At 40.8% G+C, this 25,955-nt stretch overlaps 3 protein-coding genes across 6 annotated transcripts in view; 2 read left to right on the forward strand and 1 right to left on the reverse strand.

Moving 5' to 3' along the window:
* akap12b (A kinase (PRKA) anchor protein 12b) overlaps nucleotides 1-3,933 on the forward strand; it is a 62,841-nt gene extending 58,908 nt beyond the window's left edge. The window contains exon 4 of one of the 2 annotated variants that reach the window (XM_083790310.1): nucleotides 950-3,933. The gene's annotated coding sequence lies outside the window, so the exon portion shown is untranslated. The remainder of the gene's footprint in view (nucleotides 1-949) is intronic. The other variant, XM_083790311.1, reaches the window with a different exon arrangement.
* Nucleotides 3,934-8,391: 4,458 nt separating this feature from the next.
* Nucleotides 8,392-15,539, reverse strand: zbtb2b (zinc finger and BTB domain containing 2b). Its single transcript, XM_083790314.1, has 3 exons — nucleotides 15,162-15,539; nucleotides 11,517-11,697; nucleotides 8,392-11,088 (listed from the first exon to the last, which is right to left on the reverse strand). Exons 2-3 carry the CDS (start codon nucleotides 11,687-11,689, stop codon nucleotides 9,711-9,713), a joined length of 1,551 nt encoding a protein of 516 aa, XP_083646440.1. The 5' UTR covers nucleotides 11,690-11,697; nucleotides 15,162-15,539; the 3' UTR covers nucleotides 8,392-9,710.
* armt1 (acidic residue methyltransferase 1) lies at nucleotides 10,184-24,792 on the forward strand. Of its 3 annotated transcripts, none has more exons than XM_083790316.1 (7): nucleotides 10,184-10,318; nucleotides 19,728-19,880; nucleotides 20,486-20,566; nucleotides 20,873-20,978; nucleotides 21,491-21,732; nucleotides 22,299-22,464; nucleotides 23,045-24,792. In XM_083790316.1, exons 2-7 carry the CDS (start codon nucleotides 19,738-19,740, stop codon nucleotides 23,825-23,827), a joined length of 1,521 nt encoding a protein of 506 aa, XP_083646442.1. In that variant the 5' UTR covers nucleotides 10,184-10,318; nucleotides 19,728-19,737; the 3' UTR covers nucleotides 23,828-24,792. The 3 variants fall into 3 exon arrangements, with proteins under 3 accessions (XP_083646442.1, XP_083646441.1, XP_083646443.1); XM_083790315.1 differs by having other exon boundaries at nucleotides 10,190-10,318; nucleotides 19,719-19,880; XM_083790317.1 differs by lacking the exon at nucleotides 10,184-10,318 and having other exon boundaries at nucleotides 19,765-19,878.
* The last annotated feature ends 1,163 nt before the right edge of the window (nucleotides 24,793-25,955 follow it).

Genomic DNA, 25,955 nt, shown 5'->3' on the forward strand with positions numbered 1-25,955 from the left:
GTGGCTTTTTTAAAACATCAATGGGCCCTACTTTTATTAGGGGGGAGAGGATTTGCCCGCTAGCCAGATGAAAAAGCTTTTGTTCGGGCTACGAGTAACCGGGGGACCTTTGATATCAAAGCAGGAATGCCGCCGTTGACCCCTGCTTTGTAGGCTGGGGTCTTGAAGGGAAGCAGTGTGTGAGGGGCAGATGAACTTGTGCTGACAGACTGATTATGATTCCGCCTCTCCCTCCTCTTCGCCTTCCACAAGGGACTCGATATGGAGTCAAGGAAGCATGTCAGAGCACACATTTGGCAGATTTAATTACAGTGACTCAAAGAGTTGTATTTTGTTGCTCTACTGAATTATATTTTCATGTATAGTCATGCTCATTACCCTATTACACTACATTACCCTACACACTGCATTTAAAAAAGAAGTAATGTGTCTGAAGATGTTATCATACTGTTTAATATATATATCTCATACAGTAGTGGATGGTTATTTGAGCCGCACAATGGAGTGGAGTGTGCAGAGTATTGGGTGTGGTTCGGCTTAATGTGTAATAAGCAGCACTGGTGCTCTGCAGCAGAGGGATGAAGAGAGCAGGGGAAGCTGAGGGACGTACAGCAGCAGTGTTGCAGCAGCCTTCTCCTAGACTTGGTCTATTGCTGAGTCATGTAAATTAACCTGGAAGGATGAAGAAAAACTAGAGGTTAAAATAAAAAAAAGGTTGTAGGAGATGGGTATGGTTAAATATCCTCCTTTTTAAAGATACTGTATATAGTTTTCTTTTAATTATCCTTTGTTTTTTAAAGAAACAGAAAATGTCTATGCTTTACCCTTAACTGTTTACATCTCTGAGAAATACAACAAAACATAATGGATCAAACATTTGTTCACCTATGCTAAACGTGTCTGTTTTGTGAATATTTACTGAATTTCCCCTGTATTTCTGTCTCCACAGTTTCCCAAGAAGCAAGACTGCCTGGGAGACAAAATGTCTGGACCAGGAAGCAAGTGATGAGAGAGAGAGAAAGAGAGAGCGAGAGAGGTTGTTCTGTGGAAACACACTGAGACTGGGCTTCGCCCCACCCTGCTCAGAGGGACTGATTGAGTGACAACTCCACCCCTCTCTCCTACACCACCATCCCCTCCCTTCTTCGTCCTGCAGCAACAGCCCCGTCCCACAAAGGTGACATCCCTTCTCCAGAGTCCACCCGTGAGGGGCAAAGCTAGACCAACCGTACCTCCCAATCCCTACCGTCCCAAACCCTGCGCATGCGCGCACGCAGCCACACACAAACACACGCACACACACACACACACACACACACACACACGCATCATGCTTCACTGTTCTATTCCTCAGAGGCATCCCATCTGGCTTGTAATCAATGTGATGCACGTCTGCTGTCTTAATGACCTTCCATTGCCGGTGTTACTGTGGCAGGAGTCTGTATACAGGGGGAGAGAGAGAGAGAGAGAGAAAAACAAGAGATTGAGAGAGAGAGAGTGTGTGTGTGTGTGTGTGTGTGTGTGTGTGTGTGTGTGTGTGTGTGTGTGTGTGTGTGTGTGTGTGTGTGTGTGTGTGTGTGTGTGTGTGTGTGTGTGTGTGTGTGTGTGTGTGTGTGTGTGTGTGTGTGTGTGTGTGTGTGTGTGTGTGTGTGTGTGTGTGTGTGTGTGTGTGTGTCCGCGTGCGTGCGTGCGTGTGAGAGAGAGTGAGTGAGAGAGAGAAGAGAGACTGTGAGCATGAGACAGTATGTGTACAGCTGAAGAGTTGGAGGATTATTATCTTGTATATTGTATTTATATCTTAAGTATTCTCTTGTCCGACCCATACCTCCAATATTTCTTTTTTGTTTGTTTTTTTCTCTATTCCTGATTGTAAGGAATTTTATGTCTTTTTTTTATACTTGAGTAAAAGGCTGTGACTCACCAGGCAAAATTGACCATGGAATTTGTCTGGGCGAGAGGAACAATTAATGCCTGAAATGTGGCCCAGTGTATAGCAAAGAAACCCCCAAGACTGAGATTTAAACATTTATCGCAGAGATTCTAAAAACTAAATCACGGTACAGATGTGATTCCAACGAGCTCATGATAACACAGCTTAAACGGTAAAACCCTCAGTGTTATTTGAACTCAGGCTCTCGGAGTTAAATTTAAAGGAGGATTTTACTGTGGGCAAAGACAGGGACTATGGTGAATGTGATATGTACAGTATAGACGTGCACCACTTTTATTTGTTTGACTGTCTAACCACAACTGTATTTCGCCTCGTTCTCCACCCAAGCAAAAGACTTTCCACTAAAAAAATAAAACCAGTGTTAATGTCACTGAGAGTATACAAATGTAACATTTGTACACTCTGAGTTTCAAATGGTTACATTAACACTGTGTAGATGTGGGGGGGGGGGGGGGGGGTACTGCCTGTTGTACTGTGAAAAAGTATTGTTACTCAAGTATGAGTTTCATGTAGAGATACAATAAAATACTATTCTTTCATCCTGATTTGATGTGGGAGAACTAGTTGGTCAGAATCAGTTGAATGAGTAGTTATGTGTATTTATGAGTTCTATAGGTAAGATCATACATGTGATAGAAACCTACATGTCATGTTCTCAATGTTAGAGGACCAATTTTCTTTGATGGTTTCACTTGCATAGTGACGGTGTACAGCACTTCAATGAGATCAAACAGCTTGGCAATATGTATGCACCTCTGGTTGCAAAGAACCCTGGCACCCTCTGTTGTATGGTATGAAAAGTACACCATTCAGTCAGTATTTCACTGTTTTTTTTTGTTTTTGTTTTTTACAAACTGAAAATTTGCTTGCATAGATATCTGGAACATTTTATGGTATTGGAAGCTAAGTGTGTTTCCCCACTCAGAAATTATCACCAAACTGACACCAGGGAGGATTGAGATAGCACAAACACTCGACATTGCATGGTACCAGACAAAAATACCTTCACCCTTTTTGTCTTATTCTAGAAAATAAAGCAAGTTAGGCAGTTATGGTTTCTGTGGCTCATAGGATGAGATTCCAGTTAACCGTAAAAAATAAAAATAGACTCAGGTCGCTTTGACTGACTTATACAATTTTACCAGTTCATGAGGTTGGAGTGTTTTATTTAGGAGTAGTCCACTTTACAAATCTTACACGTTTACTGGGAGATTTTGAAAAAATAAAATAAAACTGCAGGTATCAATTTTGTGTTAAGTTTGAACAGACAAATAAAATAGTTATCTGATTATAGGCTACTGGTATGTTTTGTTGTTTCTCACAACATTTGGCTAATAAACTGTAAATTAACTGTAAATTGAGGTAAAATCACGCGAATACCATACATGAAATGCAGCTCGTACATTTTTGGCTAAGCTGTATGACAAAACCACAAAGCTCAAGGAAGTATATGCCATGTTTGGCCAACTTCACTAAATGTTGACTGTATATGGGTGTGTCATCCAAAATATTAGCTTATTGTAAAATAAAATGGCAAAAAATGCAGAATTAAATTAAGAAGGCTATTGCTTATGCTGCTTAGTCTAGTAGTGCATTTGGTTGGGACACATGCCCATCTTCAGTCTTCCAGCATTCTTTTTGTAACAGCTGACTGTGAGCCTGGTAACATTTGTACAGATTGTATACCTATGTACTTAAAAATCATATTGTTGTAATAATAACAAATAACATATACGCATATTTAGCACATTATATGTGTAGCATGGACTAAATTCTGTCTTTTATATTGTCCGAGCTGTTAATAGTAAGAAAACGTAAAAAACTTGTCTATATTTCGTTCAAAATAAAGCTAGCAAAATTAACACTTGTGTTTACCATTATTCATTCATCAATTTGTTTTCACAACAAACTAGACATTGAGTACAATTAAATGTGACTTTATTTTATTTACTGGGGCCCCAGTAAGCTATGCTATCAGAAGCTATCCAGAAGTATATTTTAATTTTAATAAAGTATATTTGAATAGGCCCCTGCAAGGGGAAAGGGGGGGGGATTCCGTTCCTAGGTTGACCGGAAGCGGGAAGTCTAGCGTAACGTGTTGTTGTTGTTGTTAGCATGCTAGATGCCTAGAAGCTCGCTAGCAATAAGTTCGCTCGAGAGAATTCAGCCGGGGAGTTCAGTTCACTGTGCCTTATATTGTTTCTACACTGTTATTGTTCAATAGTTCATTAAAGAAAAAGTATTTCTGAGACGGTTGTCATGTCTTCTGGGGAAGCGAACCCTACCAGTCATTACAATAGGTTTACCCCCTGGGTCAGCCCAATCCGAACTAAAACATGTCAGAAACTTCAGTACCATTGGGTTCTGACTTGTGGGGCTATAGGTTTAGTAAGACTGAATAATATAAATAAGATTGGTCTAAACTTAGATCAGTCATCACTCATCACGGCATGCTATTTTCATTTGGGATGGAAGTAGCCCCTCTCGGAACCCTCCATAAAGCTTTTCTGAAATTTTGATGTCTGTGTCGTCAAAAATGTCAGAAACTTCGAGAGACTTCAGTACCATTGGGTTCTGCTTGGAGGGCTAGGATGGAAGCAGCTCTAGCAGTGGCAGAGCAAGGATGGAAGAAGGGTAAATGCCACTGTTTTATTTTTCATCCAGAATCCAAAATGATCATTTTTTAAGCATTCACGATGTGCCCACAATTGCAAGCTTTTTGTTTGGTGTAAACAATATTAGTTTTGCCAGCCCGATAGACCGTATCCACACTGCGGCCATATTGCCATTATGCCATTTGCCATAGTGCGCGTTCGGAAATAGCGCACTGAGCGCACTGTGCAATGCAAACTAATAGGCGAGTGCGCTCCCGGTGCGCATTTCCGAACGCAACTTGCCACCTTGCTTTTTCAATGCAAACTACCAGCATGGCTGCCGTGTGAATGTATGTATAATAATAACGTATGTTAGAAATTCATGTAGAAATTGCCAATTTTCATAATTCTCATATATGTGACCATACCATTAACAACCTATAGAAGGCAAAAATAATGCTGAAACTGAATCCATTCCAAGCATTAGTTTTGAAAAAAACAAATGTGCTGACATCATCACATTTGTGATGATGGCTGCCTATGGCCGTTTTAGCCCAAGGAGTGTTTTTTGTGCAAAACGAATGCTTGGAATGAATCCAGCATCATGAAAACCCCCTAGTTTGACACATCACATGCTACTTAAAGTATGATGAAATTTAGATTTCATTCGCCTATGCGAATTATGAAAATTGCTCAACATATGCAAGTTAGCATTCGGCAGTTTCTACATGCTGGGGACCCATACTCAACATTTCTATCATAAAACCATGGTGTACTTGTCCAGGTTCACATTCTGGCAAGTGTATATATGGGAGATTAAGAATTTGAGATCAGGTGCAGATGTTTCAGGTCGACGAGGAAGGATAAGTGTGCCCCACACATTACAGGTACGAGATTACGGGTTTGATGAACGATTTTGCACATACATAGTCAAAAAGTTACATTCATATGTTTGAGCATCAATGTAAGGGCCGGGGTAATACTTTGAAGGCCCATATATGTATCCGTCATGTGCATTATGTGTGGTTAGACTATACTAGACTATACCTATAAAATGACAAAATAGTATTTCGTATTCTTTTTCTTTTCTATCAGAAAGTCAGTGGTGGAAAAAGTACTCAAATGTTTTACTTAACTTAAGTGAAAGTATCAATACAGCAATATAGAAATAGTAAAAGTCCAGAATTCAAAATTGACTTTAGTAAAAATACAAAAGTATTGGCATCATACTAACATAATAAAAATACTCATTATGCAGAATGTCCCAGTTCAAGTTTTTAAATGTATCAAAATCCTTTGAAAATAGCAGATCTATAAGCTCACAATGCGTCACACTGTAGATCTATTTCTAAATGGCTGAAATGAAATGTTTTGTAATAATCAAAATCTACAAAGTAACTAGTAAGTTCATATAATTGTAGGAGTAGAAGTAAAAGTATTGGAAAATGGAAATACTCAAGTACAAATACCAAAAGATTGACTTAAGTATTCCCAGGACAAGCCTGAAAAAAGAGCAAGATTTTCAACAAGGTGCATGATTGATTTAAAACCAGTATACAATTTTAGGAATCATTACTTTTAAAAAGAAAAGAATAACGGACATAAGACAAAGTCAGGACGCAACAATGTAGAATTATGTAAAACATTATTTATTCTTTGTTCTTCATTGTAAAAATGTAAAATGGTTTACACAGAAAACTACATATGTTCCTGAGAACACAAATATAACACAGTAGACATCTAACTACAGTTTTGGGGTGGGGAGGTATTGTGCTATCAGGTTTTGGGGTGTGTGGGTGGGGGGGTTCTGTTCCCCATCTTAAATAAACAGGTAACAATGCTAATGAATCATTAAAAATGACAATAGTTCACTTTCACTTAGGACTGGTGTGGTTGAAGAACATAGATTTTCAATGATTTCAGACTGCATGTATGTAGCTGGGTGTAATTATGCATCCATTAATTTCTGAGAAATGAATGTCAGTAGTAATAGTAGCGTTTCACAATGCCTAAATAAAACAAGCATGAGCAAAGAGACAATCTCCACATTTTGTCATCACACATGCTCTGTAGACAAGTTATATAAAGTAGACGTTTGCATTTTTCTAGTCACCTGAAATATTACATTTCGTTAAAATGGTCATATTACTGGCAAAAGACAGCACTAGTAGACATCAAGGATGAGTTCAATGTTGCCACCCTTCCCTTATTCCAGACCTGAGTAAAGAAGAATGGGCAATATACCCAAGAAAATAGCTCCATCTAGCCCACAAATGGCAAATAGCAAGTAAACAGCTAGCCACCTGTCTTGCCAGTCATTCCAGTCATTGGAGATCAGAGCACCAAAGCAGTAGCTTATTGGATCGGCTCTTCTGCGTCACACTTGATATACGTATAGACAAAATAAAACTTGCCTCCAAAGTATTTTTACAGCAGTCTGAATGAAAATAAACAACCAATAATAGATTTTCAATGAAAAAAAAATAAGGAAAAAACAAAACGATACAACTTATATACATATCACATACTACACCTAGTAATGATGGGTATTTCTTCACAAATTAATGTTAGATTTAATTGATTGAGGCTACTAATTCACAAGACAGGCTATTATTAGTCCATTAAATGGCACAAATCACACAATGATTGGTAGCATATGTGCTCCAATTGTTGTCAAAATAGTGGCATACCGTATGTAAATACATTTTCTCGTTTTCTGTGCTTGTTGATCTCCAGGATAACTAGCTGTCTGCTAATGGGGAATATTATAAAAATAAAAACAATTGGCTAATCCTTCAGGCAAAAAAAAATCAAAGAAGCCAATGGTGAAAGCTTACAACAGGTTGTTATTGTGCATCACATGAGCAGTGTTGTAGAACATTTTTAAAAGGGCCTTAAGCTAATGTAAAAAACGAATTATTTGACACATCTGGGTTTTTTTTTTGTGATAAATATGTTATAAATGTCCCTTTAATATTGTCTAATCTACTCTTTACACTGTTAGCCTACACAATTATGCATGTAAAGTTTGTTTCTTATGACTAATTGGCCCCAACAGAATTTTCCTTTGTTCAGAATTCATGAAAGGGATATTTCACAATTTAAACCATTTACCCCACCATCTGACAACGTACGATTTCCTCGGCTTTCACAGTTCACAAAAATCAAACTAAAGCTTAATTTATACTCGGAATTGTTGCATTGTTAGCTTGTAGATCAGTTCTCGTTGATAAGCCACACCATTTGAGTATAAATTAGGCTTATTTTCAAAAGCATTGCAGACATTTACAGTCTTACAGATAGGACAATATCATGGTTCATAATTGAAAACTTGTTTTGCCAATACTTTAAAATTATTGTTGGATATCCTGACAGTCATAATTTGCAAATGGAGCCATGACTATGTACCAATTGCACAATGAAGGCTAAGTTAATACTGTTAACCACTTTCAACCTTGCACACCTATTTTGGGCTTGCCATAGATGAAAGGTTTACAAAACATCCCAAAATAGCTGATCTACAAGCTCACAAAACATCACATCATGACATGCAAGTTGAAGATTGGCTAGTTTTGCCACGGGTAGCGAGTTTTGGCAAAAGCATAATTGTTGGCTCTACTCTACCTGCTCATTTACTGTATTTCCTCTAGTTAGATTAGTCAACTTTTTACTATTACATCCCTCAGCATCACAACATTCCACCACATTTGAGTGAATAAAGCATTTATTTTAGAACAGCATTCCGACATGTTTGTAATTGTGTGATACTAAGACCTAACACAATAAATGGCAAAAAAAAAAAAACTGTTAACAGCAACAAGGACACAAATTATTGGGGGGAAAAAATTAAGAATGTAAGGCAGAATTTAATAGCCCGAATAATCCCATAAATTATACAGCAGTAAACTAGGATATTAAAATAGCTAAAAAAGGATAAAAAAAATCAATCTTAACCTCCATTTTGATTCATAGAAAGACCAATTTGTTATATCCATCCCACATAAATTTGCACTACCTTATAAGTTCTTGTCTACAAAGATATTAGCCTACTAATATACAAATTTGCAATATAACTTTTTTTGTAAATAGCACTGTATATAAAATTTGAAAATGACATGGAAATTAAGGACTTTTCGGGACTGATTCAAGCAAATGATCAGATGTAAAGTTGCAGTTACATTTTGTACAGGATGGAATGCACCCTTCAAGGTATGGGCACCAGTTTGATGCACTTATAGTAAACAACTGAAAACATTGCCAGATAAAAGTGATTGTTCTGTTTGTTGTATCCAGCTGAATAAAAGATGACTATTCAATTGTTTTAAATCACATCATACTTGCCCCTGGCATAAGTAAAGCCAAAGAACTAAAAGGCTGCTCACAAGATGCACTGATAAAATAAGGCAATATGGCCATGGAGTAACATTTTAATTCACTCAGCAATCTGGCAACTCTGGCAAATGGAAGACTCGGTGTCCTACATAATATAGGCTGAGGCTACCAACTCAAAAGGAGTGATTATATGGATGAACAAATAGGCTTGAAAATGTGCTGTGCCCATAGATGGAAGGCTAAAAATAACTTTGATCATGGACTAAAAAAAAAAGTTTGAAGACTGGCCAACACAAGCACTAAGCCCACAGCTACAGTCACCACCTCTTGCTCTGGAATCTGGAGAACCATCTACCTCTAGCACACTACACCCGCCGGAACTGTTTGAGCTTCCCCTTCCTTTTTGAGTTGACAATCATGCGTGCACAGCTTGACCACAGTTAATGGTAACTTAGAATAGAGACACCAGTATGTTACGGTCTAATACAGTGCAAAACACCCATGTGGAAATAATGAGATGAAAATAAACCCTAGTGTTTTCCACTCCCTCACTGGTTTGTAACATAACCTTAAGCTAAATTGTATTTCATTCTTTGGGTTAAGTCGGTCTATCCCTCAATGATACATAACATAACCTTATTAAGCTTTTATGATGTGCTTCCCATAACCTTAACTTAACAGCTGATAACTGTTGTACCAGGCCGAAAGAAATTTCCACATACATTTCAGGCGCAACATTCATACCCAGGTTAACTTCCTCTTTAGCTCATCTAATAACCATAATTTAAAAAAATATAATATTTACCCTAAAAAAAAGAAATATAATTTTGGCACTATTCTACAAGGATCTCCTCAGTCTTTATGGCTGTTAGTACTGTGCCAGCAGAGGACAAATCAGAACCTTCATCTTTGGGAAACTCTTCCTGCTGGGTCAGCCCCGCTGCCACCTGCCCCTGCAGCCCCGCTAATGCACCTTGGCTGAAGCAGAGGTGTTTAATCACCTCGTTAGGACTAGAGAAAGTGGTCTCACAAATGTTACACTTGTAGGGCCTTGCAGAACCCAGGAACAGTGAATCCATCTGGCTGCTGTCATCTCCTGCAGCGCACAGCTCCATGCTCTGCCGGTCCACCATGGTGTAGGCATCAGCCCCCTGGTTCAGGCACACATGGCGTGCTGCCTGGTTGGCACGGCAGAAGCTCTTGCCACAAGCACTGCATTTGAAAGGCTTGCCTGTGTGGATGTACATGTGTTCACGCCAGTGGCTCTTCTGGATAAACTTACGTCCACAGGTGGAGCACTCGTACTTCCGCCGCTTCACCTCCCGGTCCAAGTCTGCGCTCTCAAGGTTGTCGATGTCGGCGATGTCTGATGGGGGAGGGGTGTCTGCTTGAGACTGAGACCCACTCAGCCCCCAGTTGGAAGTGGTCACCTCTGCTCGGGGTGAGTCCAAGTTGGCAAACTGTTTATTTTGTTCACTGTCACTGATGACCTCCACTAGCATGGCTGACCCACTCCTGCTCCCCTTCATCATATCATCTACTGTAGTGTGCTCCCCCTGCATAACATTGTTGGCCTCAGATAGGGTATGCTGCAGGGCCCGGGTGTGTTGGAGGAGGTGCTCTCTTAGCACACTCCTCTGGTTGAAGCGGCTCCTACACAGATGACAGGAGTAATGCTTCCTGAAAGAGGCATTCCTCTTCATGATACTGGGTTTGACGTGGAGAATAGCATTGATTGAGGGACTCTCCCCAGTCAGCAAGTCTGTACTCAGCTCCTCAGTCATTGGCTGATGATGACTGGTTGAAGCCTCCATCTCTGGGGGTGAAGAAGCATGCTTGGACGCAGATGAGTTGGTGTAGGCTGGTGTGACTGCTGGCGTTGGCCTATACTTCCCCTCTGAGCCGAGCTGGTCCACGTCAAAGGGCGAAGTCAGCTGGCGACGCCCAGGCACTCTAGGTGACAGCGCTACCTGCTGGTCAGAGATCTGGATGCCGTACAGTGATGTGGAGAGGTTCAGACTGTGCTCGGGGTGGGAATAGACTGACTGGCTGGCCTCCTGTATGAGAGGGTAGGCATGCAGGAATTTGACCCCTTGCTCCAAACGTGCTGGGTCTATCAACTGAGGTGCAAGTTTGCCTGTGTACATCAGGTTCAGGAGGTAGCTGAAGATATCTGGCTGTATGTCGGCAGCCTTCAGTCGAACACAGTCACTGAAAAAGAAACAATGTGTCCATTTACAGCAGCTTATAACTTTTCATCTTCAAATTCATGCATGGTTCACATGATTGTTAAAGGGAATCCAAATGGCAATTAACACATTTACATTTAAAGTATCCCAAGATACATAAAAACTTGGGTACTCAAAAAAGTGAAGAGTGTGACACTTATGGGGGATTCTAGTGTTGATCCCCCTCTGTAGCTTGCCACTGTGTTCCCTTGGTTTGAGTACCTGATTTTAAATGTAAACTTTTATTGCTATTTGGATTCAGGGATGGGAGCACACTGGCCTCACTTGCCATAGGGTTAACTTAACATATCAGTTTGTGGATCGTGTAATAATGTATGTATGTACACCCATTCTCATGTATATGTCGAAGATTGTGGTTGCATCATATGTCATTTTACAAATTTTCTATACCTGTCCTGGTGGATGAAGAGCATTCTGAAGTAGTTGGAGAAGGCAGCTAGGACTGCTTTATGGGCTTTGAAGAAGACATCTCCTATGGCCACAGTGCAGTCGCACAGGAAGCCAAACTCCCTCTGAGCGTTAAGCTGCTGCAGAAGGATAAGACCATGGTTGGCCAACTCCATTCTTCAACCTGCACAAAGGCATACACACCCATAGAAGTTACACAACACACAAACACACACACAACAGTCAGTTTCCTGTCTGGAAGGAGACCAGAGCTTATTGTGACCACAGAGAGGCAGGCAGACGGGGGTGATCTAACGACTTTGTGAAGCACAGCCTAATGGCCCCTACAGACTGTAGGAGTTTTAAAGTTGTCAGGGAGTCATCAGATCGTTAAGTATTTCACACTACAGGAGTCTTTTATTTTAAATCGACTGTCATATCTTTGTGGCTTTCACACTAAACGATTGATTGCCGACTAGGGATCACACAATGCAAGAGGACCAAGATGCAATCCAGACCTGATACATGTACTATTATAGGCTACATTTGTTTTTTATTTCATTTTGACGGCTCTCGTAGGTGCAGGATTGCGCGATACATGCACAGGACCGCCAGGACGTCTCTCTCTGCGCGCGCGTGTGCGAACACACAGGGCGAAATAGAGTGAGGCAGGAGCTTGGACGCAATCTTGATTTTCATTAAATAATTCTCGGTCTCTGCGGCTCTCACCATAATGTGAGCGGGCGCACACACAGCGCACATGATCTAAAAATGTATCAACATTATTCAAGTGAGATGCGTTGGTTTGGACTATTTAACAGAAATATTAGGCTGATATAGCTACCAATATGTATGACACCTGGATTTACCAAAGGAATAAAGGTTATATATGGTATTATCTACCGATGCAGACAGACTTTCTGCGCTTTTATCGCCGCTGGATCTTTTCGCAGAGCCTTTCACACGCAGTGAGAAAAACCTCTGAGATCAAAGCCTGATCTTGCGTCAGATCAGGGGTTTCGCAGGGAGTGCCAAAAAAAGCTCCCGACAGCATAATCGGAGCAAATATCGTGCAGTGTGTAGGAGCCATAACACAACAGTAGAGAGTCAATTTGTGTCAAATGGAGACAATTTCTGTTGTTTAAATTTATGTAACAAAGGCACTTAACGCTTAGCTGATTTGAGTGGTTAGAGTGAAAGCGAGCGAGGACTAAAAGTTGCTCATCTAAAATGAATTCAGGAAGAGGAACATGGTTAATATTGCTGCTTTAAGTAGCCTTCAGAACTTGAAAAAATAATCAATGACAACCAGAAGAGTCATGGGGTTTCCTGTAACAGTTTCCTTTAGCCTATTAAGCAGTTGGTTAGTTAGTGCATAGGAAAAGAGACTGGCATTCTCATTGACCTCATGACAACTTCCTTTAGGCCAATCTCACGCAAAATTGTTGCGCAAAGACCCGCCCCCGCCTGCCTCTGATTGGCCTACCCGTCTTTGCTCCGTGGTTACCTGTCCTCTGAGGTGGAAAGTTTGGTGAGGCAAGGTTACTACGAGTCCGTAGTGGGGGGGGGGGGGGTAATAATTTACTAGGCTACTCTGTCCATATTGGGTTGCAACTCGAACGGAGCCGAGTAGGCTCTAGCTCTAGAGACGTCACCTCGCTTTCGTCGTAGTCACACACAAAAAATTGTCTGCGGTTGTTGCTAAAATAGTGGCGGCGGGAGGATTTGAACCGGGGAGGTGTGGATTCAGAGTCGAACGATTAGACTAGTGAGTTGGCTGGCAGAATTGGAGGCTGCATTAGTGGGCGAATCCCCTCCCTACTACTAGTAGGGGGGGTCAATCAGGTCCAATCAGAGGCAGGCGGGCGGGTTTTTGCACAACCATACTGCCGTGTCGTTGTGAATTATGCATCTCACACAGCCCCTGTTGCCTATCCCTATGGATCCCTATTATGCCTATCCCTATAGGGATATGTTGATGAAAACTTGCAGACAAGAGCTCATTCTCATTTTTTACAGAAGTTCACAATGATGAATACTTGTCAGGTCTGGATTTTGGATGTGCGTCCAAGAAAGCTTTATCGCTGAAGCCTAATGTGACATCTATATAATACATAGACACACACACACACACATGGCTAATACCCAATTATGGAGAACAAACAACTTATGTCAGAAAGAGAAACCCCCAGAACAAAAATGTGTGTGTGTGTGTGTGTGTGTGTGTGTGTGTGTGTGTGTGTGTATATATATAACACTTAACTTTGCACTTTGTTGTAACTGGTGTGAATTGACACTAATGGAAACTGGTCTTAACTCAAAGTGTATTTTGGTGCTGGCTGAAGTGTATGATGACTGCTGTTGACCCAAAGGTCTGCACAGGACTGACTGTGAGGGCTCCAGGCCATCACATGACCAGGGCTACGGGTGTCGACACACATTCCTAAGGCAGTACTAGTTCCACCCCCTCCACCAGGGACTGGAAAGAGCCTGTGGGGCGGGCTGGGTGAATCTCCTTTCTCAGACAGAAGAACACTTTCTTCCCCCTCTAAGCCCATAGCCAGCAAAGACAATGGAACAAGATAGTTTTATTATCGTAAGTTTACACAAGATTATCTGATCTTAATGTGTATATCTGCATGGGCCTCCTACAGTGACACACACACACACACACACACACACACACACACACACACACACACACACACACACACACACACAGAGTACGGTCACCCATTGAGCTTGAAGGTAGCAGTTTGTGCCTGCACAATAGTCCAAAGAATTTGAACAAATCCTCTTCAGTGCTCATGCTAGCTTTCAATTATTGATCTGCCCCTCAAGACAATCTTGCTCAGTAGCCTACCCAGCCTATGTCTGCTCTAAAGTAGTGTATAATCAAATCTTTATCATAGTGGTAGTGACAACATAATTCAACTAGAAACAAATGATTCGCAATTGACTGCATGCATTGTGGTTAATAGATTAGAAACACAACTGCAATGTCTCCATCTCTGTTCTTAAGAAATCATCCAATGAGATATTAGAATGAATGAATGAATCTCTGATCCACAAGTGTGTGATGAACCTAGTGGACTACCGGGACATCCTTGTAAGGCAACAAACGATGATTGATCAAAGATAATAACAGTTACTACATTGGCTATCGTAATCAGTAGTTACTTGCCATGTGTTCATCATAGTAACATGTTTGTAACATTAAAGCGCCGCCCCTAATACAGACACGTGGAACAGTCAGTACCCCACACAGACACTCGAGACACTTCCGTAGTGCGTTTTATTTCTAAAAACTGAAAATGTCCCCAACGATCGTAGTAAATACCCATGCAGTCAGATGACATGCGTATTTTCGGCATTAAAGCAAGTTGTACAAGATAAGCAAAAGATTCTACACGTTAATCAACACCGCTCCCGAGATAGAAAAACAAGCGCGCCACGGGACCTCTGCATCGCTTCGAAACGGACACACACGCGCGCGACACACACACGCACGCACAAGGGGGATGGGGTGGTCACGAATACGTTTCTTTTAACTTCAGCGTGACAATTACAGGCGGCGAACCCCCGTTTGTAAATAACGTTGCATACAAGCGGTAAAATGAACGTTAACAAGTATAAAAGCAGACGTACCGTGTTCCACCGCGGTCTTATTACGTGGAGTTTGACGTGTTGTTGTTTGTTACCGGGGACTTGTCCGTTGGGCTCGCGCGCAGGCAGCTGCTGCTCTCTCTGTTCCTTGCAAACGCAGCATTGGCGGCGGCGATGGTCGCCGTCGGTGTTTTCCGGTCGGGTTACGTTACAATCACATGACTTGACTGTGTAAAAAGCACCAAAAAAGAGCAGTTGTAAAATTCGTTGGGAGAGCGTCTGGTAATCCCCCCCGAGCGTAACCGCCGCGAGTGTCAACTATGAAATCTAGTTGACAAGCAACGGGTCACATACGTTCAGTGTGAACGGGCTCCCACAGTAGAAGAATAATTCATTCCGTGTCCCCCGGTAATGGCACGTTAAGCGTAAACCGATTTAAAGGAAGGGGGTCGTTCTCCCTGCCCCCCACCCACCCATGCATGCACATTGACAAATAACGTTGCCTTGCCCCCACAGTCGTTGTATTTGCATTTTCGGTTGCTGCATCTCCAGTGTTTCTCAACTGGTGAAGCGAGACCCACAAGTGAGACAGTTATATTGCCGACGTGAGCAAACATGTGCCCCTCATGTGGACACATATTTCCATGTGAAAATTGATGAATGAAATACTATTTTGGAACAAAGATTATATGTGTCTTAATACTTGTATCATGGGCTGTTTTTTCCCCCAATTAGCCTCTGAACAACAAAAGTAAACACATTAAACTATAATTATTTTAATGATACATCTTTTTTTAAGTGATTTAGAAGACAAATATCCTACCTTAGGTGGTGTAAAAAATAAATCCAGTAGCAGATATGGGCTATACTACCAATATATATTTTGTGGATTTTTATTTTAAACTATAGTCTATGGGCATTAATTAATATCTCAATGTTTGTCAGTCTTTGCAACTTGCAATTAACTGTGTGGAACTTTATAATTTTCTGTCGTTCATTACTTTTATTTTCTCCTGTTTAACGTCTATCTTTCAATAAGTGTGACATCCCCTCACTGCAGCAGAGTCGGCTAAGGATAACAGGATGTGAAATAGAGGAAGAGAACACACATGCTACATCCCATTTCAGAGTGTTGTTCCAGACATTCTGGCCATAGGTTTAGGTTTTGACTGGATACACAACTTGCAGCTAGTAGTCGACTCGTACTACATTTCAAGGCTTCTTTTTAGACTACAATGTAGCTACAATGTTAGACCTAGAATGATCACAGGCATTCTAGGTCTAACATTGTAGCTACATTGTAGTCTAAAAAGAAGAATTATACTGTATGTAACAACAAGAGCCACCCCCCCCCCCCACCGCCACCCCCCAGAATTCCTGTTCTGTTCTTTAACTACATAGAAGTGTCTATTTGTATGTCTCTAAATGTTTTGATGAATTGAACAATGTGGACAGTCTTTGTATTGAGTTTGTGCTTGAAATGTACTGTAATTCTACAAACTGTTAATACATATTTCAATCAATCAATCAATTCTATGGCTACTACAATGTAGCCTATGAGGCCCAGTAACTGGGCTCTTCATAGTTGCTTTGCAAAAAAAAATCATGTTAATAAAATGGGCTTTCCTATTAAACAGACTAAGGAGTCTAAAAAAAACCCCACAATTTTTTTTATTTAAGAGTAGGTGTATCTAAACTAAAAGTGAAATCATCACCCTTTACTGAACGTAAAGTAGGCCTATATAATGTGAAATCGTCTTTGCGTGTTTTTAAGTTGGGGTCATTGATCTGCAAAAAAAATCTAAGAACACATTTGCCAATGTTTTTTTTTTTGGGAAACATTATGCAAGAAAGAATAAATATACAGAGCCTTAAGTGGGAAGGGACAGCAGTCTGTAGCCTACATACTGCCCCATTATCTGTCATGACAAGAAGAGTAGGAGGTACCTTTGATACTGACACGTTCTGGAGGCACACCGGTATGTTGTCATTAGACTGTTCAGAGGACAATATCCACCTGTTTGCAGGGTGGATATTTTCCCAGTGCAAACAGCGTCTTTGGCAGACCTGTCTTCCATGGTTGCATTTCAGGTTTAGAGCATACAGGCAAGAGAGTATGAAGCTGTAGAACGTCATTGACTGAGGGAGCACAAGACTTTTGATTGATTGATTGAAGTATTTATTAACAGTTTGCAGAACTTGCACAACTCAATATAAAAACTGTTAACTGAGAGTGGACGACACCATAAAGCATTTCACCTGTTTACAAGAAGGTCCAATGTTTTAAATTCATCATAACATTTAGAGACTTACAAATATACACATACTATATATTCTATATATCCAAAAACAGGAAATCATCATAAAGGATCCGTAGGTGCCCTTTGAGAGCGGTTCTGAAGGAGTCAAGGGATTCACATATCTTAATGACAGTTGGTAGGGCGTCCACATTTTTGTGGCATAGGAGCGAAATTAAATTTGTCCCTTGTTTGTGCCAAATCTGGGTTGCACATGGTTTGTTGAACTCCCTCTGGTGTCTGTGGGTGTGTACTTCATTGACATTAAGGCAGTATTTAGACAGGTACATGGGTATCTTGGTGGTGTATCTAATCTTGTGGACCAGACCCATTGCAAGATGCTGTACTTACTCTGTCGTCAACCCTAAGCCATTCCAGCCTGTCAAAGTGGGCAGGGGTGAGGTGGGTAAAGCCCAGTAGTAGCCTGACGAGTTTTGGGTAAGTTTGGGTAAGTCTGGAGCCTTGTTTTAAGGGCCTTTGAGGTGCTGTGGTACCAAGAGGTGCATGCATAGTCGAAGAAACCTTGTACGAGGGCTCCTGTTAGGGTCCTTAAGGTGTTTTGACCAGTGAGGAGATCCTGTATAGGAATCTTGTTCTTTGGTTGACTTTTTTGATTACGTTGGTGGCCATTTTATCAACGGAAAGATTCGCCTCCAGGGTGGAACCTACCTGTATGTAATTAAATCTTTTCGTGTGATAATATTGTCACCCACTCAATCTTAAGACCCACTCTGTCTTTTACTGAAAATGTTTGCTGAACGGTAGGAGCAAGAGAATGGGAAGAGAAGAGACAGAAAAGGGGTCCCTTTAAAGTCTTGAAGCCTTTAACAAACAACAACATACAACTTGTCCAATATTATTTCACAACAGACTAGAAGAGACTAGACTTAGAGGTTAGCATACAGTGATTGAGATCACTGGCACTGTAGGAGAGGTGATCATTATGATAGTGGAACAAAAGCATGTTTACAATGCTGATTGTCCCACAGTAGGAGGCTTATTGGAAGTAGCAGAGTAGATAAACACTGATTAGTGGCTCACTCTCATTCACACTTGAGATCAATTTAATCAATATAATCTTTTACCAGACCATAAAACTGTAACACACACCCTACGCACGCGTGCACACACACACACACACACACACACACACACACACACACACACACACACACACACACACACACACACACACACACACAGATAGTCAGAACAGTGCTTCCAAAAGAGACATACATTGGACTTTCACATGACTGCCCCAACACTGATTTCCACCAAATTGATTTTTACAGAGGTAATAAAGATTTAGCTTCCATGCCAATAACATACAGTAGGCTGCATACATTCTCTTAAACCCAAGCCCTTTTTTTCTTTCAAAAACATAGTCAGATGTAAGTGTATATCGACACTGTTGGTGTCTGTGTTCTATTCTAAACAACTTGTACACGATATCCCCTTTAATTTGTTCAAATAATGAATTAAGCAGGCCTTGATAAGCTCTATTACTTTACTCAAATTGTGTAATTAGAGAGGTTGTGGTGAGCAGAAGCACCTGTTTAAACATGGCCCTTGATGTTAAACCCTCTGGCCATGGCCTGTTTTGAAACCGGAGTGGTGAGTCACTTCACAACCACCCCCCTTCAACTGAGCCCTCTCGGTTAAGGAAAACAGATCCGGCCAGGCTTGCTGGGGGGAGGGGATGTAGAAGAACACCGGAGATTGACACAGCTGGACACCGCTCCCAAGGACACTACGGGACTCCACATCCTGCCAATGGGCTTCAAGGTTCCCATGGTGACCTCTTTCTCAGCAATTGATTTGAGAGGCAAAGGGTGGGAGTGGGGGGGGGGGGGGGGGTACTATCAGAATTAAAGGAATATGCTTATCTCTCCGCCCTTGTAATTGTAAGTGTATCAAATCAATTTGTCATGTTCTTTAAAAGCGGGAATTGAAGTTCAGAAAAGAACTCCTCAGAATGCCCATTCCTTTCCCAACATGAGAGAGAGAGGAGTGGGCTGTAAACATGGAAGGGTGGATCACAGATCACAGTCTGTGCATAGCAACTTCACTCAAAATAGACTGTTCAACGTTCAGGGTTTTCCCCCCCTTATAACTAATGAAGTGAATTGGATTGAAGTGCATGAAAACAGCTCATGGGAATAAAGGCTGTGCTTAGTTTGCATGAATAATAAAAGCTGTACAGATGTGGTGAACACACCCACCCAAGTCACAGAAATGTACTTAAAATTCTTTCAACAACAAATGTACCCTCTACCCAACCCCTCCTCCTATTCTCGCCAAGGGCCTTTAGGGTTGGCGTTATGCAGTTTCCTGAAAGACTGCCTACCATCGCCATGACAACCATTGCCCTCGACACCAAAGGATGCCCAAGGATGCTGACACAAGGGGCTACGTCCAAATGTCTGATGAAGAGCCGAGAGGATCGAAACATCACGTCCATGGTGTAAAAAGGAACCATTTAATAAAAATTTTAAGTTTTGAGCATCATCCATTGTGCAGACCTTATCTTTCTTTTCTATTATTCTAAACTCGGCACCTGGTTTTCAGTGAGTGGATGTGCTTGCTTTTTTGTGCTTCTTCGCTACCTCCAAATGTGGCATCTAACTTAAAAGCAGGTTTCTTGGATTTTAATTGGAAATTTAATATTATTTACATTATTTTTCAGTTTTCAAGACTCATGGTTATATAGAACATCGTTGTAAGGCTAACATGGTTATGATGGTTATAATAGTAATTGCTATAATGCAGCATGTCAAATTATGAGGATCCAGTCACAGTATGTAATTGCAGTTTGCATTCTAAACATTTACCACTAGATGGAAGTGTTGGTTGATAAATGCTAACAGTTAACAGGAAACAAGACCAGAAATAAAAAACAAATATACCGGTATGCGCAGCGAATTTATATTTAGCCGATAGCCATAGTTTATAATATATATGATCTTAGAAAATATCATAAGAAAACTGATGCAATTCTAGCAGACTGCGTGCGAACTTTTGCTCTGAATAGGACATTAATAAAGTTTTAACTTGAATTTTGGTTCCCAGTCTTCCCACCTGTGCAATGATGATGGCGACTGATCAAGCTGTGCAGGCAGTTCCTCCTTCCCTGTCTGCTAAAGTGGTTGGGTAATGACAGCGGATTTATAAAGCTTTTATATAATATGATTGATCATATTGCGGTTAACAAGCAACAACGCTATGTACCCGTCCGGGAGGCTTATCTGACAACTGTGATTATAGTGTCCTAGCAGCAGTAGCATTAGCTTACTTGCTAGCAGTGTTATGAATCAATTGGCCTGCGGAGAATTACAGTTTCTGATCATTACGCCTTCTTAACAAGCCATTTATTAGAAAGCATCGTGATTATATTGATGTGCCCGGTTTAAGTTTGATATACTCAGGTCTGTCATTGTGGCTCTGATGTCTTCACAGGTCATTTGCTTATTTGACTGTGAGAGACAGATTGCCGACCATCTTGACTAAAGTTATCGACACCATCCATCGCAACAAAAACAAGTTTTTTGAAGAGTATGGAGAGGTAAGGACTATGGTGGCCCAGGGTGACGTGGGTCCACAGTCTGGATGCTGGCACATAATTGGCAAATTTTAAGTTGCCCATGATGCGGATACAGGAAGAGTGGGCACTGGGCACCAAGGAAGAAGGAACACCTAGATGTTTGGCAATTTCCCCCCAAATGTAAAAAAATATACATTTAAATGTAAGTAGCTAATGTAAAGTACAGTAATACAGTAGGCCTACATGTTTTGAACATATGGGGTACATCATTATCAGAACGAAATGTAGTGTACCCTATTGTTGTTTAAATAACTGGTTAGGAGTCTACGGGTTTCATAGCAAATTTTGTAGAAGTTGTTCTAATCATACAATACTTCATTATTAGCCAATTTAACATTGAGGTGCCCAATTTCACATTGAGGTGGCCATTCCTCCTGTTACCGTCTGTCCATGCTACTTAAACCCCATTGGCTTCCACAGAAGATAAACTTTATCGAAAGCCATATTTAATCTGACATATACATTTCCCACAGGAGGGTGTCCAGTCAGAGAAGGCGACGATTGGTCTGCTGTCAAAGCTAAGGAATGAACTGCAAACCGACAAGACAGTCCTGCCCTTGGTGGATGGTCTGAAAGACACAGACTCATGGAACCTTTACTTGCAGAGACATCAGGTTTTGCAAGGGGAACCAGACTCTGTCAGCTGGTTTAAATCTCCATGGCTCTACGTCGAGTGCTATATGTACCGCAGAATACAGGAGGCCCTTTGGCTCAAGTGAGGATGATGATAATGACATTACATTTAAATTTAACTTAGATTAAAGTTCAGAATCATCTTTATTGTCACATCAGTTTTACAAGTAAAAAAGTGGGTGCATAGTTATAAGTAAACCGTATATTATTGTGTGTGCCACGGTGTGTGCATTGTCTCATGCAAATGCAGCATACATATACAGTATACACCCACACATAACAAATATGAGCTAATATCCTATGGCAATTTATTTATTCATAGGAGCACATGGATGTTGGCTAGTCCAGTTTTGGGGTCTGTTTGTAACAGCTCATCAGGCTTTTAGTACAATTGATTGATAACAGAAGACTTATCATATACTCTTGATTAATAGCATAGTGACCTTTGTGCACATTCATAAAGGTATGCAAACGTTATGCTGTTGCCTATATCTGTACACTGGACTGGACACTTATGTGTGTGTTTGTGAGGCACGTATGTAATTTATCTCAAATGACCATTAATCCTAACTCTTATCCAGAATGAGCAGACTTACTCAAATGTATGTTGTTCAGACATAACTTGTTTTTCTATTTCTTTCTTTACAGTCCACCCATTAGTGACTTTGATCCATTCAATGAAGGAAAGACTCAGGGTTTCTTTGAGTCTCAGCAGGCGGTGATGGGTTTGTGTACATATCTGCAAGGCCTCTACAGTAACTTGGAAGTACTCTCAGAGACACAGCTGATGGAGCAGTTCTACAAATTGTTACAGGTGAAAACCTCAAATGTAATAGTTCAGTGGCAGACTGGTGTAGACTTGTGTGGCCAGACTCGAATCTGTCGGTGCGCGGATATTATAGTTATAGTCTGGCCACGCAAGGGTAAAACTGGTGTTCTAGATATGTATTTCTTACATTGTAAACTGATGTTCAGAAGCATGTTCTATAAAACCCTAATTGCCTTAGATATTTCATAAAGGTCATGTAAAACCTCAATCTGCAATTTCTTCAACTGGCTGTCAATATGTAGATTCTAGAACAGCAATAACATAGATTTAGAGTTCTAATCCCTAAACATATTTCTACATAATATTGTGCTAATCCTTTAGGAAAAGACACTAGTGTGGAGAACTAAAATTATATTTATAGCAAAATAATATTTATTACATTTCTTATGACAGTCTTATATTACCCTTGAATAGTTCGATTTTCAAGATTGTTATATGGAGCATGGGCTGACTGTGCGTCCTTCCTTAGTTCCTTGTACACTGCCATACTGCCAGAGGTATCAGCACAAAAGCAACTAAATAGTACACCAGAGAACGTCACAGTAAAGCCCATTTCTCCTTCCAGGTGTCTCTGTGGGGAAACAAGTGTGACCTGTCTATCTCTGCTGGGCAAGAGAACTCCCAGAAGGCAAGTCCCATTGAATCCCTTTCTAAACTCCAACCCTTCATCCTGGTAGATGATTCCAACAAGGTATGGTCGGCACTTATATCTGCTAAGAGGCCAGGAGAGTCCAGTAAATCTACCCCAGGCCGAGTAGACATTATCCTAGACAACGCTGGGTTCGAGCTGGTCACTGATCTGATCCTAGCAGACTTCCTACTCTCCGCCGGTCTCGCGCGTGAGGTCCACTTTCATGGCAAATCCATCCCCTGGTTTGTCTCTGATGTCACAGCCAGTGATTTCCAGTGGACCATCCGGCAGACCATGGCAGCCAATCACAAGTGGATGTCCAAAAGGGGTGTCCAGTGGCAGAGCTATGTACGGGAGGGTGTCTGGTCCTATCATGACCACCCGTTCTGGACACAGCCCCATGAGTTCTGCGACATGGCAGCCGATGCACCTGACCTGTACACCACTCTGCAGGGAGCAGACCTGATACTGTTCAAAGGAGACCTCAACTACAGGAAGCTGACGGGGGACCGCGATTGGGACCATGCAGTGGCCTTTGAGACGGCGCTGAGGGGTTTCGGACCTGCTCCACTGTGTAGCCTGAGGACTCTGAAGGCCAATTTACAGGTTGGTCTGCAGCCAGGTCAAGGTGAGAAGCTAAGCTCCCAAGACCCAGACTGGATGACCAGTGGCAAGTATGCAGTGATTCAGTTCTACAGCCCACACAGAGAACAATAGACTGGTCATGGGAAGGCACTGGAGAGGCAGGCATTCAACAAAGTTACACTGAGCATGCAATGACAGTTAGTCTGTAAACCATAAGATGTGGTGGTTATGGGAATATGGTTCTTGCCTCATCAGGCCTAGAAATGTCATGTTTTTTGTTAAGGCAGTGCCAGCCATGTTCACTAATGATTTTCCCCTCATACATCTCACTTACAATCTCATCACTTTAAGACCGACAGGACCTATTCTTTACAGTGGCATTTTATACAGAGAAAAAAAAGATCACTGTTAAAGGTTTTATGACATTCATTTTCATTTCTTTTTCTTTTTCCTTTTAGGTTTTATGACCTCAATTACACCCAAAAAACCTGAACTTTGAACATTCAGTGGATTTTCTGTGGTCTGAAGTTTTCTTTGGGGGTTTTTGGGCCTTTTGAGCTACAATGAAAACAGGCAACACAGTGAAACAGTGACATCTGCTGGCAAATCCCATTGACATATATGGGATTTGCAGTAAGTGATGTCACTTACTGCCGGCAAATCAGAGCACCTGTTTGAGCCAGAAAACCCCAGATCACAGAAAATCTACTGAATGTTAAAAGTTCATGTTCTTTGGGTGCAATTGAGATTAGAAAACCTAAAAAAAACAAGAACAATTCCAAAACCTTTTTTTTAATGTCACAATCCCTTTAAAAGAAGGTTGTCAATGTCATTGGCATGGAAATAGTTAAATGTAAATGACTGCACTACTATATTGAATTGTAATGTTTACATATTTCTGCTTGTGTGGGCAGGAAGTGGCTTCTTATACATTCTTTTTCCAGTTCTGTGTGCTGCGTACCACCAGGCACCACTAATATCACAACCCCACTCATGAGCTAAATGGATAGGTTTCCTAATGTGAAAGATGGTAGACTGACACTGTGGCAGATTAAAGACTAGTATATTTTGGTGCATGATGGTGTCACTTCCGAAAAGTTGCAGTTAAACACTAACAGTGTTTAATATTTTAAAAAATCACACCTGTGTGAAGTGAGGGGCACTAATATATTAAAGTCTAACTCATGTTGATTTGGTGATGTAATGGTGATGTAAAACAAACGGTGCAAACACAAACAAACAAACATTGAACTAAAGACAAACATTAAACCTGTGTATAGGAGGGGCTAGCGCCCCTCAAAAATAGCAACCCAGCCTACAGTATATCTCAATAGATAAATAAAGAGTAAATTATAATCATTCCAAAATTGGCTTAATTTAATAGTTTTGATTGGTCTTCATTTATCTCCACAGCAATCCTTTCAATAAAGAGTATATGGTGAGAGGAGTAGAATTAATGGGTTCCATTAAGAAAATTAAATGAACCATAATACTTAACCCATTTAAATAATTTGGGTTATCATCATCAGCGTGCCAAAAGTTTGGCACAGGAAAATGTAAAAAAGGAAATAGTTCTGTCAGTAAGGCTACTTGTTTGTGCATGACATGACATGTCCAGAAATTGTGGTGTTTACTGAAGAGACGTAGCAATGAAATGGGAGAATGAAGTCTTGGTGCAAAGTATTACATCTCCCTCTGATTTGGCAGTTGATTGGTTGCTTATTATGCTGCACAATTTTCCAAATAAGTTTACAAGCTATTTCTTTTGTGATGCATATCGGGGAGGTATTTAAATGAAAGGTAACGTGATATTTTTGGGTTGAAAATTAAATCTATTCTGATGGTAATCATGGCTATAGACTAGTCTTTGTTCAGTTAGTTTTACAGGTCTCATTGTCTCTAGCTCACTAATAAAACAGAAAAGACATTTTCAGGTGGATTGCCAATTTTATCCAATCAGGCGAGTACCCATATCGGCTTCAATTTTAGGGTTTCAGTTTCAAATTTGTCTGCTCAATTTGTTTGTGCTTCCTGTATGACTTCTCTCTGCTGATTGGATAAAATTGGCATCCTGGTGTTGAAATGTATTTTATGTTTACTAAAGAGCAGGCGAGGCAGCTGAGCCCTGTTACTGAAGAAAAGCACTAGCAATGACTACCCTCCCAGAATCATAGAGCTACAAGTTGAACAAAAACGACATTAAATCAATTGAATTCATTATTTTGTCAATGTTTTTTTTTTCTTTAAGTTAATTGTCCAC

Source organism: Protomyctophum parallelum, assembly GCF_964188405.1.
Source record: "Protomyctophum parallelum genome assembly, chromosome: 19".
Lineage (NCBI taxonomy): Eukaryota > Metazoa > Chordata > Actinopteri > Myctophiformes > Myctophidae > Protomyctophum > Protomyctophum parallelum.